Genomic DNA, 17,691 nt, shown 5'->3' with positions numbered 1-17,691 from the left:
ACACTGTCCCAGCTATCCATTTCTGTGTGCTGGGACCAGTATTTTTTAACATACTGATGTTGGATAACACACTAGCGTTGGATCTCAGAACTGATATGGTCACTAAGGACAGTAAGGCTAGACGGAGGAAAGGTCAGTCTCCAACAAAACTTGAAGCAACTTGCAAGATGGACAGGTAAGGGGAAGCTTGGATTGTGTCATAAAATGCAAGATACTTTATTTTGCTGGAGGAAACCAGGGAATATTTGCATGCTTAGAAGGGAAGATCTCAGACGACAGTAGAGAAAAATGGTATGGAGGTTATAATCATCACCAGAATGAGTCATATACAATGCAATTTGAAAGCCATTAGAAAAATCCAATAGAAAGGTAGAGTGCAGAGCCAAAGGGATGCTTCCAGAGATGTGGAACTTGTCCTTTTGCTGTACAGGGATTGGTAAAGTTGCATCTCTAACAGTGTGCCCAATTAAGATGGCCATATAGAAGAAAGTTTGATTAGAATGGTAGAAAGTATGCAACCAGAACACTGAAGTGAACGAAGAGGCTATAGTATGATGAAGAATATGGTGGATTGTCTCCTGGATAAACAAAATATTTAGATATGTATAAATGTCAGTATGCTGAATACTTTTTGGTAAACTGCAGGTCAACTGAAAGTGATCCTGTGAGTTATGATGAATCTGTTCAACACTTGTGAAAGCCAAAATGTGCTTGTAGTCCAGGTTTCTTCTTTTTAATAAGATTAATGTAGTATATTTGAAATGGTTCCACCCTGGTATCGAACAAGCCAGCACTTTCCAGCTCAGTTCAGTAACAACAATTTTTGTAGTCTGCTATCTGATTACAAATGCCTGTACATGCCAGTACAATTGACAGTAACCAGCAGTTTACTCTGCAACATTAGGAAGGCTGTCCTATCGGGAAGATTCCTTTCTACTTATTCATAATGCTCTTCAATTTTTCCCTTAGATCTGTTAGTTCTCTCCTCTCCTGCACTTTTACTAGCTTATTAGTTTAGCACTTTACCAGACTTCTTGTAGTAGTTATTGTAGCACACAAAAGTGCTACCAGCACTAAATGGTCTACAAGGAAACAGCTCCAGTATTTATTTATTAATGCCCACCCCTCCAGGCATGTCTAAAGGTCTGTTCCCTGTGCTTTCTCCTATTAACCTGGTGAACATGGGCATCCTGAAGCAATGTAGCAACTGCCTCATGTACACTGACAACCCTCTCACCTCTCAACACTCAGACTTGCGAGAGATGCACTTGTATATCCAAATTGGAAGCCACGCACTCTCCAGCCAAGACCGGAATAGCTGGTCAAGAGGAGAAGGTCAACACTTACACCACACCACATGGGACACATAGCCCTCCAGAACACACACCAGCACTGCCTTCACATAAAAACACAAACCCCACACCAACCTTCATGGAGGCTGTCAATAAAAATCTACCCAAATAGCAGAGACCTCCAAAGCAGAAACGCACTCAACCACCACAACACAACACTAATCACGAGACACATAACTCTCCTAAACAGTGTGCCACTCAACCAAAGCCCCTAAGGCAAAACTGCATGCCCAACACACTAGTCATAGGTGACTCAATAGTGAGGCACACTGATGTCCCAGCACACTAGTCATAGGTGACTCGATAGTGAGGCGCAATGATGTCCCCCTCACTAGGCTGAATAAGAAGAAAGTAACAGTCACCTGCCTGTCAGGCACCAGGATCCACCACATAACGCACGCACTCAGGTCCCTCAACAATAGGTACAAATATGACTCTGTCATTGTACATGTGGGTGTGAATGACCTGAGACATAGCTTCCTGGACTACATGAAAAGTGACATGGAAGATCTCTTGGATTATGTAGCCCAGGTGGGTATGACCCCAGCCCTGAGCAGCATCCTACCATCACCCAGAATGATACTACAGTTCGAGCAGAAAATGATTGATTTCAACAATTGGCTAAGTTTCTGGTGTCATTCTAAGGGAATCCAGTATCTGCCTGGGATGACATGATTGACAGACCTCGATGCTTTCCCAGAGATGGCCTGCATCTGTCACCCCTGGGATTATGGACACTGGCCAAGGCTCCTGCCTTTTTTAGGCAGTGTTCCAAAGACCAAATTACCACCGTAACAGCTACAAACAAATCCAATCTGAGAGTCATGCTTCTCGACGCTAGAAGTCTAAATCTCAAAATGAACTCATTCAAAGCACTCCTTAAAGTGCAGAACATCGACATTTGTGTTGTAACAGAGACCTGGTTCAAGGCAGCAGAAAGCACCCCTGCACTACCAGGCTATAACTCATTCCACACCTTTTGGCCCCAGAACTTGGGCCAAAGCTCCAAAGGCGGTGGTGTTTCCGTATTTATAAAGGATGCGCACACCTCCAGACTGGTAGCCCAACATAACGCATCTGAGATATACTTCAGGTGCAGCTGACATTGGGTAAGACAGTGATTTCAGGTTGTAGCCTGCTATAGGTCACCAACCATGTCCCAAGACTCGCACTCCATGTTCCTAAGCACCCTGGAGAATATTATGGTCCAACCTAACACTCTCACACTGGGCGACTTCAGCTACCCCTCCATTAACTGGGAAAACTACTCGTGGACCAATACACTTACCCAATGCTTTCTGGAATTCATAAATTCCAATGCTCTGGACCAGCTGGTTCTTACCTCCACTACAGGTAGCAACATCCTTGACCCGGTCATTACTAACATGGGTGACCGTTGTTCTACACCAATAGTCAATTCCTCCCTGGTTAGATGCGACCACAAACTAATTACCTTGGAAATCTACATCCCTCCCACCCCACCCCCACAAAGGTAACCACCATGAAAAACCTCTCCAAAACTAAATTTGGGCTCCTAAAAACAGAGGTGGCTAACTTCACGGCACCCATGCAAATGGAGTTGCATGACTGCTGAATCATACACAAATGCACTGTACAAACACGTACACAAATGCATGGATCTCACCATACCCAGTAGAACCAAGACACTCTCCTCAAAAAAAAAAAAGGAAGCCAATCTGGTCGTCCCCTGCCATAAACAAATTCTACAACAGAAGGAGGAAACTGATGCGGAATAAGGCAAAGTCCCAAGACTGGAAAAACTCCCTTATCTGCCTCAACAAAAGGTTGAGATCCCTCATCAAATCCTCTAAAGCTAGCTATGAAAACAGAATTGCAGCAGATAGTAAAGACAACCACAAGGCCTTCTATAGTTATGTAAAGAATCTCCACGGCAATACCCAGATTTGCTCTGAGCTACTGCAAAATGGTACCTCCTATACCAAGCCAACAGATATTGCCAATATAATGGCCAAACAGATTTAGTGCTAAATTTACCCCTCTCTCCCCCCAGAGAACCAATCACAATACCAGTAGATTGCCAGACACCCAGTATTACTGTTGCACAGGTTAAAACAGCACTGTCCAAGGCTAAGAATACAGCTTCTATGGGACCTGACAATATCCCTGGCTGTGTTCTACATGAACTACAGAGTGAACTGGCACCAAACCTGTGTGCCCTGTTCAATCACAGCCTCACCTCAGGCTTTGTCCCTACCGAATGGCACACTGCTACAGTCATCCCTCTTCACAAAGAAGGAGCGACTACAGACCCCAGGAATTATCGCCCCAATTAGCCTGATGAGTCTGATATACAAAGCTATGGAACGCATCATCATGGACCTAATAAACAAGGATATAGGGAATCTCCAAACTCTGGATCCTAACACAGTTCGGTTTTGTGAAGGGTAGATCATGCCTGCTCAACTTGGTCGACTTCTTTGAGTCCGTCACCAGAGCTGTGGACAAAGGCAAGGTGGTTCATACAGCCTACCTTGATCTGACCAAGGCCTTTGATACCATTACCCACTCAGGAATCATAGAAAAACTCACTAAGCTAGGCATCAAACCCTATATCACTAGGTGGGTTGCAAACTGGCTCACAGAACCCACAGTGTGAAAGTCGCTGACTCCAAGTCAGACTGCCGACCAGTCACGAGTGGAGTCCTATAGGGTTCGGTCCTGGGTCCTCTCCTGTTTGGTATGTACTTCCCTGAAGTCCAGGCCAACACAAAGGGACTCTGGCTGACAAAGTTTGCAGACGATTGCAAGTTGGGAGCTATTATTAACTCTCCAAGTGATGTTGAAATCCTACAGAAAGGCCTCAATGACACCAATGACTGGTGTCAGAACCATGGCCTTAAGCTCAATGCCAAAAAATGTGTCGTCATCCCCCTTGGGAAAAACCCAGTTTCCTTGAATTACCACATTGATGGTAGTTCATTGAACACAGAAGGTGCTATGAGGTCTGGGAACACAGGTTGGCAGCAACCTCTCTTTTGACCACCACGTTGCCACTGTGGTCAGAAAGTCCTTCTATTTGGCACATCTCATTACTAAGGGTTTTGCATCCAGGAAGAAAGAGGTCATTGTCTCCCTGTACTCTTCTCTCATTAGGCCACTTATCGAGTACAGTACCCCATTTGGCATCTACCTCACTAGACACCTGCAGCATCTGGAGAAGCCACAAAAGTACCTCACAAAGAGGATCCCAGCCTTAAACTCTTGTCCTATATGGACAGACTCAAAAAACTCCAACTATTCTCTGTCTCATATCACCTTCTTAGAGGCGATCTCTGCTTGACTTACAAAGCCATGTCTGACCCAGCTCTGTTAGAAATGCTATATCTAAAGAAATCCCACTCCCGCCACACCACACGGTCCAGAGACCTCAACCGCATTACCATAATCAACAGAACATGCTGGAGGGACAGGTTCATAACCCAGAGATTGCCCATGCTATGGAATAGACTTCCCATACATGTCAAGCAGAGCATCTCACTAGCCCTCTTCAAGAGAAATCTTGATGAGTGGATGGGAAATAGAAAATTCACCCCAGAAATCACTCCAGTGGCTCGACTCGACAGAGACACTAGGAACTAAGGTCAGGTGGCATAATGCCAGGGTAATCCTATGGGCTAGGCTTGTAAAGGCTTCAGGGTCATTAGCCTAGTACACACCTATGAACCTGTAATGGTCCTTAGATAGAGAGTTGCTTGGACCTGTCCACATCTGGGTTGCACCTGCTATGCAAAACAGGATAGTTGGGGTGAGGTCAGCTGGGCATGCCTTCATTTTATCCCTGCCATCTCTCAGCAGACACAAATTTTTTTTTTTCTTTTTATTTGAGTACCAAATGTTCTACTGTACATGCTTGAAAAGTATGGCATGTCCAGAGCTCCTGGCTATGCTTTATGATGCATGCAGAGGGTTGCATCATACTAATAATGGAGAATTGTCCATTGGATACTCAGTCCAGTTTTCCCTGGCCAGGCTCAGTCCTGTGCCATTGGCATCACAGCTGAATGATGTGGCACTACGCAGATAGGTTTAGTGTTCTTCTTTCACATTCATTTTACCATCACATAGTGGCAACAACCTTCCTTGCATTACTTAGATGAATTTTAAGTGAAAGTCAAAGTCTCTGTTTTAAAACCGAGTGAGACTGACTCAGTCATGATGGGCAGCCATGCTTTTCATAAGAAGAAGAATACAGCTGTTTTATGTAGTTATACGATAATCTGCACATCATACATAATGCTTGTGGCATTTGTTTTAAAAATCATAAAGAATGACAAGATCTGAAAATGTAGATGTGAAAACACTTTAAACCTTAAGACAAATTTGAAATTGTTTGATAAACTTGGCCACCGGCATGTAGAGAACATAAATGTCTTTACTTAAGCTGTGCTAGAAATAAGAGTTCTTGACGGAGCAGCTATAATTGTGATCTAATTTAGTAGTCTGATAGATGAAATGCAACTGCAAATGAAAACTTGTTAAGTTGGCTGCATGTGAGATGTTTATAAGACTGACAGTTGGCGACTGTTATTTGGATCTCAGACAGACAAATAACATGAATCAATGACCAATTGAAAATGGCAGTTACTCTTGAATTTCAATTTTATTTTATAACTTTGCCATGAATCAGTGATTAGTTGTGTCATTTAAATCTACATGTGCACAAAAGTGGAGACATATTTGTGTTGAATGTAAGGGCAAACACTACAGAAAGGACACAGAATTTGCACTTAAGTGATCTCTCTATATAACAGAGACATTTTGATAGTCTCTAATAAATGCTTTTTTTCTTTTCCTTTCCACACCCAATTTTTTTAGGCTTGAGTTTTAGATAATATCAGTGATTTCAACACTATGGCGGCAACAAATTCAACAGGTAAGAATAAATCAACATGAAATAAGTATGACATTACATTTTGTTGCAAACGTATTCACTTATCAATGTTTGTGAACAACTTGGGATAAAATACAGTAGTCTGTCAAAGAGGTAACTAACTTTCATCACAGGTGTATGGCTCACTGGTAGACACTGACTTATTAGGGTACCAGGTAGAAGTCGGGTACATCAGTGACTGACACCCCAATGTGTGATCACAAATAAGCAATCAGTGTAATTTGTTTTAAAAAGAGTGATCTTGCAGTATTTCATATAGTCCTCCAAGGTACAGTGATCCTGGAGTTAATATGTATAAGGAGCAAGGATGAGAAAGCAAACTCTTCCACATCAGGGGTGCAGGATGGTAAAGCCCCGCCACAAAAATGCTTTAAGACTGTTTTAGAAAGATTTGAATTTAGATGAGTATTAAATGCTTTTCACTTTGTTTCCTTTACTTCTCCCTTAATCACTCACAGCCTTTGTTTTGTTCCTCAGGCTTCATGACTGTATTCATAGTAGTAGGGGCAAAAGGTCTGATAACAAAGAATTTGCAGTCGTACTTAGATATGCTACCGATACATTTGAATTATAGAAGGAGGCAGGTCTGGACACATTGTGGCTGCTGAGAAGAGTACTTTTGGCTAACATCAAAGACTGAAACAATACTAATTTCCTGAACTCTAATTTTATGCTGATTTAGGAATGAGGCCCATTCCTGTCACGGTATTAGAAACCCAAAATACTTGGAGAAATTACACCAACTAAGCATTTTACTTGGACATATATTTTACAACATTAGTTACTGTTGTCATGATTTTTGTTTAGATGTTGGCTCTTTCAGAACCTATTATTTTTGCCACATGTATATGCTTTTTGGTCTCCCCCTAGATTTCCATAGTTTTATCTTTGTTAATCATTGTTTTCTTTGTACAAATAATGATGAAAAGGCACAAAACCAGCCATGGCAAGCCAGTGAAAACAAAAACCACATACTTTCATTGATTCCGCCACCAAAAAAATGTCAAAATATGGGTGATGTAACTATTTTAGATACATATATGAAGGAAAAACTATTTCAGTACATGGATACCCAGTTGTTACAGGGTTTCCTGCAAAAATGTAATTATAGCACTAAGGGGATTGTTTATTTGGCCCAGTGTCTCTCATGCAACTGCTTTTACGTCAGGAAAATTGAGAGACCTATATATCACCACATTTATGAATATTATTACAGTATTAAAATGAAAGTTGAGAAAAAAACTCTTTTTAAACACTAAACACAGTGTAAAAACTTTTTAAAAGTGTTGTTTTTTATTCTTGAAGTGATGAAAAATAAGACAATGAGTGGACTATGGGAAAGCCTATTGGAGTTCAGTAATTGTTACTGTGCAGCTTTACTTAAATGCAGCTAAACTCCCTGGCCTTAATAAGACTATTTCCTTTTCAAGTGGGTTGAGACTGAAGGCATAAAAACTCTGATACAGATGTGTTATAGATTCATAGGTGTTTACTAGGCTAACAACCATAAGGGCCTATTTAAGCCTAGCCATGCATCCCAAATCTCTGACAAGTTCTAATACCCTTGATAAGTGAAAGCACGGGTTTGGGAGATGAAACATTTATAAGCAGGGGCCTAGGAGATGAACCATTTATGTGTTGCCTGTGTCCATTAGAGACATAGGTGCCAACTTATTACAACATACTGTTCATGTTTTTTTATTTACATTGTTTTTATTTCATACTGTTTTTATTATATTGTTATTAATTGAATTTCACAAGTACGTTTTTACAAGTGATTAGGTTCATAGGTTCATAGGTTTATACTAGGCTATCTGCCCTAAGGCATTTATAAGCCTAGCCCAAATTATTGTGGCTTACGCCACCCCTTATATGAAAAAATACTGTGCCCATTAGTTTGTTGTGCCTCTGTCCAGCAGTGACCCAGAGATGATTCCCGGGGTAAACCTACGATCTCCCATCCACAGGTCTAGATTTCTCTTGAACAGAGTCAGCGAGGTGCTCTGCCTCACATGGACCGGGATTTTATTCCACAGCATAGGGAGTCTCTGAGTGATAAATCTATCCCTCCAGCACGTCCTATTTATATCCGTGCTAAGGTTTAAGTCGCTTGCTCTAGTGGTTTTGGTGGATTTGGATTTTTGAGGTGGAGCATGTCCATTAATTCCGGGTTGGACATGGCCTTGTATGTCAGGCACATGTCACCTCTGAGCAGACGGTATGCGACTGAATAGAGCTGGAGTTTCTTCAATCTGGCAGCATATGACAGATTTTGGAGTCCCTTTATCCTTTTGGTGAGGAACTTTTGGGGTCTCTCCAATTGCTGTAGATGTCGGGTGAGATACATCCCGAATGGGGCATTGTACTCGATCATTGGTCTGATAAGTGAAGAGTACAGGGGAACAATGACCTCACTAGATCTGGATGTGAATCCCTTCATGATCAGGTGGGCAATGTAGAAGGTCTTTCTAACCACTTTAGCAATGTGAGTGTCAAAAGAAAGGCCACTGTCAACCTGGGTCCCCAGGTCCCTGATAACCTCTTCTGTGCTTAGTGGATTGCCACCTATATGGTAGCTTGGGGTTACCTTGTTTTTCCCGAAGGGTATGACTATACATTTTTTGGCGTTTAACTTCAGGCCATGGCTCTGGCACCAGCTATTTGTTTCCGTGAGTCCCTTCTGAAGGATATCAGTGTCCGATGCACTTTCCACTATGGCGCCCAGTTTGCAGTCATCTGCAAACTTTGTCAGCCAAAGTCCTCCCATGTTGGCCTGTACTTCTGAGAAGTAGATGCCAAACAATAGGGGGCCAAGGACCGAGCCCTGTGGGACACCACTTGTGACCGGCTTGGAGTCTGACACAGCGCCAGCAACTCTAACTCTGTGGGTTCTGTCCTTAAGCCAGTTTGCAACCCATCTTGTGACATATGGGTTTACATTTAAGCTGGTAAGTTTTTCTACAATACCCGAGTGGGGTATTGTGTCGAAAGCCTTTGCAAGGTCAAGGTAGGCTGTATGGACTGCCTTTCCCTCATCAATGGCCTTGGTGACTATTTCGAAGTCGACCAAGTTCAAAAGGCATGATCTTCCCTTGACAAAGCCAAACTGGGTCGGGTCCAATGTCTGCAAGTCCCCTATATCTTTGTTTATGAGCTCCATTATGATCCTCTCCATAGCTTTGCAGACTAGACTTGTTAAGCTTATGGGGCGGTAATTTCCAGGGTCCGTAGAGGCGCCACCTTTGTGGAGTGGGACCACAGTTGCCGTACGCCACTCCTTGGGCACGTATCCTGTGGTAAGGCTGAGATTAAACAGCTGCCTTATGTGCGGGTTTAATTCCTCATTTAGCTCGTGTAGCACACAGCCGGGGACACCATCCGGTCCCATTGATGCTGTGTTTTTAGCTTTAGAGAGAGCAGCTTTCACCTGCGCATTTGAGATGTCCGGGAGGCTACACTCGGCTGGGATAGTTATCTCTCCTTTAGGGGAGAGGGGTGAAGTTTGCACTGAACCTGTCTGCCAGTATGTTGGCAATGTCTGTGGGTTCAGTGATTTTTGTATCATTTTGGACTAATTCTGAGCATATCTGTGAGTTTCCACCCAGGTTCCTAACATAGCTGAAAAAGGCCTTATGATTGTCCTTTGAATCCATGGCAATTTTTCTCTCAAAATTGGCCTTGGTTGATTTTATGAGTGCTCGTAATTTTTTACTAATAATGATCAGGGGTGACTTCCCTTTTATGGATTTTGTTCTATCATGTAATAGCTTTCTCCTCTTATTGTAAAGTTTGTTAATGGCTGGGGTCCACCAGACTGGACGTTTGCCCTTTGTGGAAAGAGTCTTGGTTTTATTTGGGATTGCCTGATCCATGCAGTCCTGGAGGTGTTCATAGAAGGCATTTGTAAGGGCTTCCGCAGCTTGGGTTGTGGTTTCCTCTGACTCAGGGGCCTTGAAGGATACCACACCAGTCTTGAGTAGTGTGAAGTTTGCTTTAGAGAAGTTCTTCACTATGGTCTTTTTGTTTGGGGTGGGGGCGGGATGTGGATTTCCAGTGAGATTAGTTTATGATCAGATCTCACCAATGAGGGATATACTTCGGTGTGGAGCATTTTGTCCCCATGTTTGTGACAATGAGATCTAGTATATTTTCTCCTCTCGTGGGAACAGTGACTAGCTGTTCCATGGCATTTGAATTTATGAACTCCAGGAACCGTTGGGCTAGAAAGTTAGGGCTTGAGTAATGTTCCCAGTCTATATTCGGGTAGTTGAAGTCACCCAATATGATGGTGTTTGGAGATACATTTATACCCTCCAGTGTCTTCAGGAAGGCTGTGTGGGGTTCCTGAGTTTGAGAGGGTGGCCTGTAGCATGCTACAATTTGTAGAGCAGTTTTGCCTATTGTTAGTTGCACCTGGATGGTTTCGAAGCTTCATGCGTTGCCACCAACCTGGAGGTGTGAGTATCCTTTATGAATATGGATACACCCCTCCTTTTGTGGAGTGGTCCGGGTTTTGGGGCGAACGCATGATATGAGGTAAAACCTAATAGTGCCGGGTGCTCTCAGGAGCCTTGAACCAGGTTTCAGTTACAGCACAGACATCGATGTTCTCCATACTGAGAAGGGCCTCGAGTGCGTGCATTTTGAGATTTAGACTTCTGGCATTGAGCAGCATTACCCTCAATTTCTTCCCATTTTTGTTTTCTAGGGTGGTAGGTTTAGAATTTGAGCCTTGCCTAAAAAGGCACTATGGGGTGGCAAGAGCCTTAGCCAATATCCGGAATCCCAGGGTGACAGGTGCAAGCCGTCCCTTGAAGCAGCGTGGCTTGTCAAGCATGTCATCCCAGGCAGACAGACACTGGATCCCCTTTGAATGACACCAGACATTAAGCCAATTGTTAAAGCTGATCATCTTGTCTCTATATTGTGGCATCATTCTTGGTGAAGGAAGGATACTGCTCAGGGTTAGGGTCATACCTGCCTGGGCTACATAATCAGAGAGCTCCTCTATGTCTCTTTTCATGCAGTCCAGGGAGGTATGTCTCAGGTCGTTCACACCAGCATGGACAATGACTGTGTCATATTTGTACTTGCTGTGGAGTGACCCGAGTGCTTGTGTTATGTGGCGGATTCTAGCGCCCGATAGGCAGCTTACTGTGACCCTCTCCTTGTTCAGCCTGGTGAGTGGGGCGTCAGTGTGTCTGACTATGGAGTCACCTATGACAAGTATGTTTGGTGTTGTATTTGGCCTTAAGGGCTGTGACTGCTTTGCACACTGCTTTTGTGGTTTATGTGTTGCTTGTGGGGTGTCTTGAGGTAGCAGTTGTTTGGGTGTCTGCTTTGGAGGCCTCTGCTGTTTAGGTAAATTTTTACTCAGAGCCTCCGAGTATGTCTTTGTGTGTTTATGTGTTTGATTCAGTGGAGTGGTAGCATTATGTGAGGCTGGTTTTGTGGTGTGTGTAGTTGCCTTCTCCTCCTGTCTGGTCTTGCCAGTCCTGAGTTGAGAGAGCTCAGCCTCCAGTTTGGCTAAATAGCTGCATCTCTCGCAAGTATTTGTGTTATGTGGGAGGAGGAGAGGGTTGTCTGTGTACATGAGGCAGTTATAACATTGCCTCAAGATTCCCAGATTCACCAGCTGGACCGGAGAGGAGATTGACAACTGACCTTTGGACATGCTAGAATAATATTGGGAAATCCTTAATTGAAAACAAGGGCCAGTGGGGAGTGAGGGTGTAGTGCTTTTAATTTTTAGTGCTGACTTATATAATTGCTTTAGTGAGCAAGTGCCAGGTAACTTGAGTGCAATGTGATACAAGTAACTAAATGCAAAACGACAAACAGTAACTTTCTTTCAAGTGAAACAAGGAAATAAGTACAGTAAGCAATGCAGATATCACTAGTGATCCACAGAAGCTGAGAAGTTGCGTATTAGGTGAATTAGCTTCCAGGGAAATAACAAGCAAACAAACAACAAGTATATAAACAAAGCTAGATTCAGTAGGCCTGGATCTAGTCTATGATAGAGCAAACAAGGTGAACCAATTTCAGTAAGATACAGTTCAAATATTCAGGCACTATAAACCTTTAACCAGAAAATTCCCAGCTCAGAAGGGCAGAGTCCAGCCTCTTCTCCCACAAGAGTGCAGTCCACGAACCTTCTTAATGTAAAATAACTGGCCTGAAGCCCAAGTGCCTAAACCAGAACTAATACACTTGGACACTGGGCTCTCAATCAGCAGTTCCCAACTTAGAAGGATGAAAGCTACCTGTCCTGCCACCACAGATTGATATGTGATTTCATTGATGTCAGTTAGTGGAAGGTATTTAAGACCTTTTAAATGTTTGACTGCTAGTTCTGATAAGTCCTTGTTAACAGTTTAACAAAAAAAGCTTAGCTGTTATCTTAGTAAAGCTTTGTTAAAGACGATCAGCTGTTTTTTTGTGTTTACATTGTTCTCTATGTGTTCTTACTACAGGTCTCCTCTAAAAAGAATATCTCTATGCATCTTATAGCATTACTCATTAAACAACATTTATGCAGTGTTAGCTTTGCAGCAGGTAGCACATGCACCTTTGGTGCAGAAGGATGTGGGTTCTATTTCCACACCAGGTTCAAGGACTGGTGATACTGCAGTTCAGCATAAGGGGGTGCTACACTCCAGAGTGTGTCATCCTTCAAGTGAGACAATAAATTAATGGCCCATCTGCTTCAGTTGGTGACAGCTCAGGTAGATGCAAACAATCCCATTGTGTCTATCAAAAATAGTTGGGTAAGTTCCCTGATGCCCCTGCCCAATTTGTTATAGGGGTATAAATGCCACATTGAATTTTCCCAGAAAAGAGGGCACTAGCCAGTCAACAAAGCATGAATAAATAAAGATAAAATAAGTAAATCAGTAAGTTGTGTGAGTCTGTAACTTTCTTTATCTTTGTTCTTTTCATTCTTTATCCTGATTTTACAGTATTTTGTAAAAGAATTTACATAAATGGCACACAATGTAATTTTTTTCTATTCATATCACAGATGGCATTTATCAGTATTTTAAAAGTCAGTGCATTTTGTGCAATTTTCACATAGAAGAAGCCAGATCATTTGCAACATATAAACCTCAGGGTAAAAGCACAACAAACAGTTAGCAAACAGGATCAATATAAGGCTGTGTCTTTATTGCTGCTTGAAAGAAAATTGTGATAAGTACTGCATATTAAAGTAAAAAAAGAGCAAATGCTGAATGATTTGAAATGCTTTGAAGTGGTGGGTGCTGCTGGGATGTCTTTGAGTCGTAGTCTGAGCAATATCCTTTTTTTTTCCTGCCTGTCAAACTACAAATAAATAATTTTGCGCACCCAGAAAAAAATCTGCCTAGGTAAACTACTCTTTGCTAAAATGGTTGAAGGAGAGATTTGCAGAATTGCTTTTTTGAGTATGAAAAGACTATGCTGAGAAGTTTTATATAAGCATTTGCATCACATAATGATTTATAAATGGCAGAGCTGTGGCCACACCACTGTAGTAAATAGATTTATTTTACTGTATGAAGTTCACATCATTAAAGTGTATGATGATACTTAATATTCACAGTAAATTTAGGAAACTGTTACAAAGGAGTATTTGCATTGTCTGTGCATAACTGTTAATAACATATGTTCTAGCTACTCATGTTTACATACAAGGTCCTTCACCTTGCTAAACGTTAAATGGTAATGTCTACACTCCTTCTTACAAAGCATCAGGGGTGGTCATCTTTTACAGGGAAGAGTGTGTGAGGTTTATATTGTCCAGCAGGTGTTTTAGTAAATCCTTGTTGACTGACAACCAACAGCCAAGTGTCACCAATATAAGCCCCTTAAATTCAAGGTTTCTCTGTTTCTTTTTTTGACTTTTACTAGTAATCTCAGTGTAAGAATGATTTAGCTATGGGGAGGGAGAGACTCAGAGGCATAATCACACCGTAAGAAGTAAACCGTATCAGTAAGGTGTCCATTTGCAAAAATCCATAATCTGTCATCAGATAAGCATGCCTTGTTAAATAACTGCTGCTTGATCACTGTGAGTGTGATGTTACAGTTACAGAAAGTGTTTGCAAACTCTTCTTTAGAGCATCACAGAGGAGCAGCAGGCAATGTCACTCACTCACAGCACTACGTTGTCTGCAGTTTAATTCTTTGCTGAAGACCATTCAGTGCAGAGTTCATATGTATTTCCTGTGTCTCTGAGTTTTCACCAGGAGTTCCAGTTTCATATCACGTAACAAAGATATGCTACTAGGCAACTGGCAGTGTTCGAACTGTCACTTTGTGTGCCTGTGTCCTGTGATAGACTGGTATTCAGTGCATGACTGGTTCTTGCCTTATGCCTTTGTTTACTGGGATGCACTACAGCTTTTTCACACTATAAATTTTATAAAATGAGAATGAAATGGATGGTTGCTGGATGGATGGATGGCTGTATATGCTGTTTCATGGAGAGAGTGGTTAAAATTTACTTAATATTTATTTTTGTAGGAACAGAGTTCATGTGGCATACATAGCAATTTGCAAAATATTTATAAAACTATTTGTAAATATCATGAAAAGTATTACATTGCTCTAAAAATCTGCTCTCATTTCTTGTTCAGGGTCTGAGACAAGTAATTCTGCAACTAAGCATTATCAATGGCAAATTAAAGATGGACGGCAGTGGCTGAATATATCACATGACTCCGTAATAGAGGTCCATTACTCAAAGCCCAGTGCCAAAGGAATCAAACTATTCACTCAGAACTATGGGTCAGTATTCTATGAAGAATGTCTGCAACAGATATGCTGTCATGGTTTTAGTAAATAGCAAATAAATCATTCAGCTCATTGGGGTGCAATTCATAGATCATGTGTGCTGGGCATGGTTAGCTGCCTTTTTCTGTTATTAGTGATAAAATAAATGTTGGTGACAATTCTTCTATGTCGTGTCAAGTCTAACGTCTCCAAAGCTACGACAGAAAGAAACAAACAGGTCAAAGCTTCAGGTCAATGAAATACAAATCAGAGGTATTTTTTTCAGGGTGGGCCTGCACCCCCATGTGGGTAGCTAATCACATCTTCACCCCCAACCATCTTACTTGCACACATTAAGAAAAGCCCCCACCAAGTGAGTCATTGCCAGCACATGGACAGAATGTACACTGCCAATGATTTGAAGGACAATACACAATACCGGAGTTTGACATAATGGATTTCAACCTGAACGTTTAACCCTTGTCCACTTTACATTCAGCCAGCAGCCCAAAAGCACTTAGAGGTTAGGGATTGGTGATCGGGTTTTTTTGTGACTCTCCCCTGCACATTTATATCCTAGGTTTTAATGCTTTCATAAGATGTCAGTATCTCACAGGAATATCTCAGTAGTCATCTGATCTTTCCATACTACAGTAGCACCTCAGGTGGCTGAAATTAATACCTATCCAATGATTTTACCTATTGATTCAGTAACTGTGTTATTTGCACATTTACTCATATTTGCTAGAGAAAAATGAAATAATTTACATTTCTTAATTGGACTATTTTGATGTGGAACATTACCAGTCCCAGTGTTTGCCCAATTAACAAAATCTGTATTGTTTAATTTTTTTTTGAAAATTATGACTGAATTCCATGGGTATTATCAGTGTAGATATTAAAAGTGGATATTCATGTTCTTGGCCATCTTTTCACTGTCAGAACATGTTGAAGGAGTTTTATTGACAGCTGAGTCAACGATGGCCAAACCTGCACTTCCTTGAAGTGTAAATACATGGAGTTTATAATATATAATATAGAGGATTATGATTGGGTTGCTGTTCATAACCCGCTTGTTATGTGTTCGTGGCATGGATGCCAAGAAATTCACCTTGAGAGTAAAAGAAGCCCAAGAGATGAATCTTTGCTTCCATGTCGAGAATACATAATTTAAGTTTATAATAGGTGAGATGATCATAACTCTTTGTAATGCATGGAGCTTTATCTGCTCCATGTACTACTAGTTATGGCGGGAAAAAAATTGAAAAGTGTTTTACCGGCTTTCAAATCCATAAAACACTTAATGGATGATGTCAGAAAGGCAGTGTAATGCTGTATGTCATGTATACGCCTACCTTTCATGCCTACTGACTGTCCATATTTACACAGAACGGCCAGATTATTGCTTCATATTTTTTTTTCCTCATAAAATCTGTGGTTTCCAGAAAAAACATTGAGGATTGAAGTCACTAAATAACAACATAAATCAACGTTTCAGAGTTCATATCCTTCAGAAAATATATGTGAACACAAATCCTGTTATTCTAGCAACTTTCTAACTTCATTATAGGCACTTAAGGACATGTTACCAGAACAGGCAGCAGGCAGTAACAATTTTAATACCATATACTTTAGTGTATGAGTGAGGATTGATGGATAGATCATCGTACCTGCTGAGCGTTGGTATTACTTCATTCTAGGGACCAGATAATATCATCTGACAACAAATTCCCATGATGCAGTGGCACATATTTTTAATACTAAGTCCAACTACTACAGGTCCTGCACATTTTTCAGAGTTCAGAGATGCCTGCCTTGTCATTGGCCATTTGCTAAATCAATGAAAACATTATTTATTTTTCATAGGTTCATAGGTGTGTACTAGGCTAATGGCCCTGGAGCCTTTACAAGCCTAGCCCATAGTGCTCTGGCATCATGCTGCCCGACGTTAGTTCCCAGTCCCTCTATCAAGTAGAGCCACTGGAGTGGTCCCTGGGGTGAACTTTCTATTTCCCATCCACTCATCAAGATTTCCCTTGAAGAGGGCCAGTGAGATGTTCTGCTTGACATGTATGGTAAGTCTTCCAGTGCATGGGCAGTCACTGGGTTATGAACCTATCCCACCAGCATGTTCTGTTGATTGGAGCAATGAGGTTGAAGTCTCTGGAGCATGTGGTGTGGAGGGACTGGGATTTCTTTAGCTGTAGCATTTCTAACAGAGCTGGGTCAGACATGGCTTTGTAAGTCAAGCAGAGATCGTCTCTTAGTAGATAATATGAGACAGAGAATAGCTGGAGTTTTTTGAGTCTGTCCATGTAGGACATGTGTTTAAGGCCTAGGATCCTCTTCATGAGGTACTTTTGTGGCCTTTCCAGCTGTTGCATGTGTCTAGTGAGGTACATGCCAAATGGGGCATTATACTCTATGATTGGCTTAATGAGGGAAGAGTAGACAGAAATTATGGCCTCTTTCTTCCTGGATGCAAAACCCTTGGTAACGAGATGTGCCACATAGAAGGACTTTCTGACCACAGTAGCAATGAGGTGGTCGAAGGAGAGATTGCTGTCAACCTGTGTCCCCAGATCTCTTATAATGCCTTCAGTGTTCAGTGGGCTCCCATCGATGTGGTAATTATTGGGAACTGAGTGTTTG

The 17,691-nt window shown here is 41.7% G+C and overlaps 1 protein-coding gene across 1 annotated transcript in view; it reads left to right on the top strand.

The window, feature by feature from the left end:
- Positions 1-17,691, top strand: part of LOC122815196 — a 249,413-nt gene that overhangs the window by 18,057 nt on the left and 213,665 nt on the right. Inside the window, exons 3-4 of the mRNA XM_044087489.1 lie at positions 6,210-6,267; positions 14,904-15,054. Coding sequence (XP_043943424.1) covers positions 6,246-6,267; positions 14,904-15,054 — 173 coding nt within the window. The 5' untranslated portion in view covers positions 6,210-6,245. The remainder of the gene's footprint in view (positions 1-6,209; positions 6,268-14,903; positions 15,055-17,691) is intronic.

Source organism: Protopterus annectens, chromosome 11.part0, assembly GCF_019279795.1.
Source record: "Protopterus annectens isolate FY-2018-M chromosome 11.part0, PAN1.0, whole genome shotgun sequence".
In the NCBI taxonomy this organism is placed as follows: domain Eukaryota; kingdom Metazoa; phylum Chordata; order Ceratodontiformes; family Protopteridae; genus Protopterus; species Protopterus annectens.
This window is presented reverse-complemented; position numbering and strand designations above follow the sequence as displayed.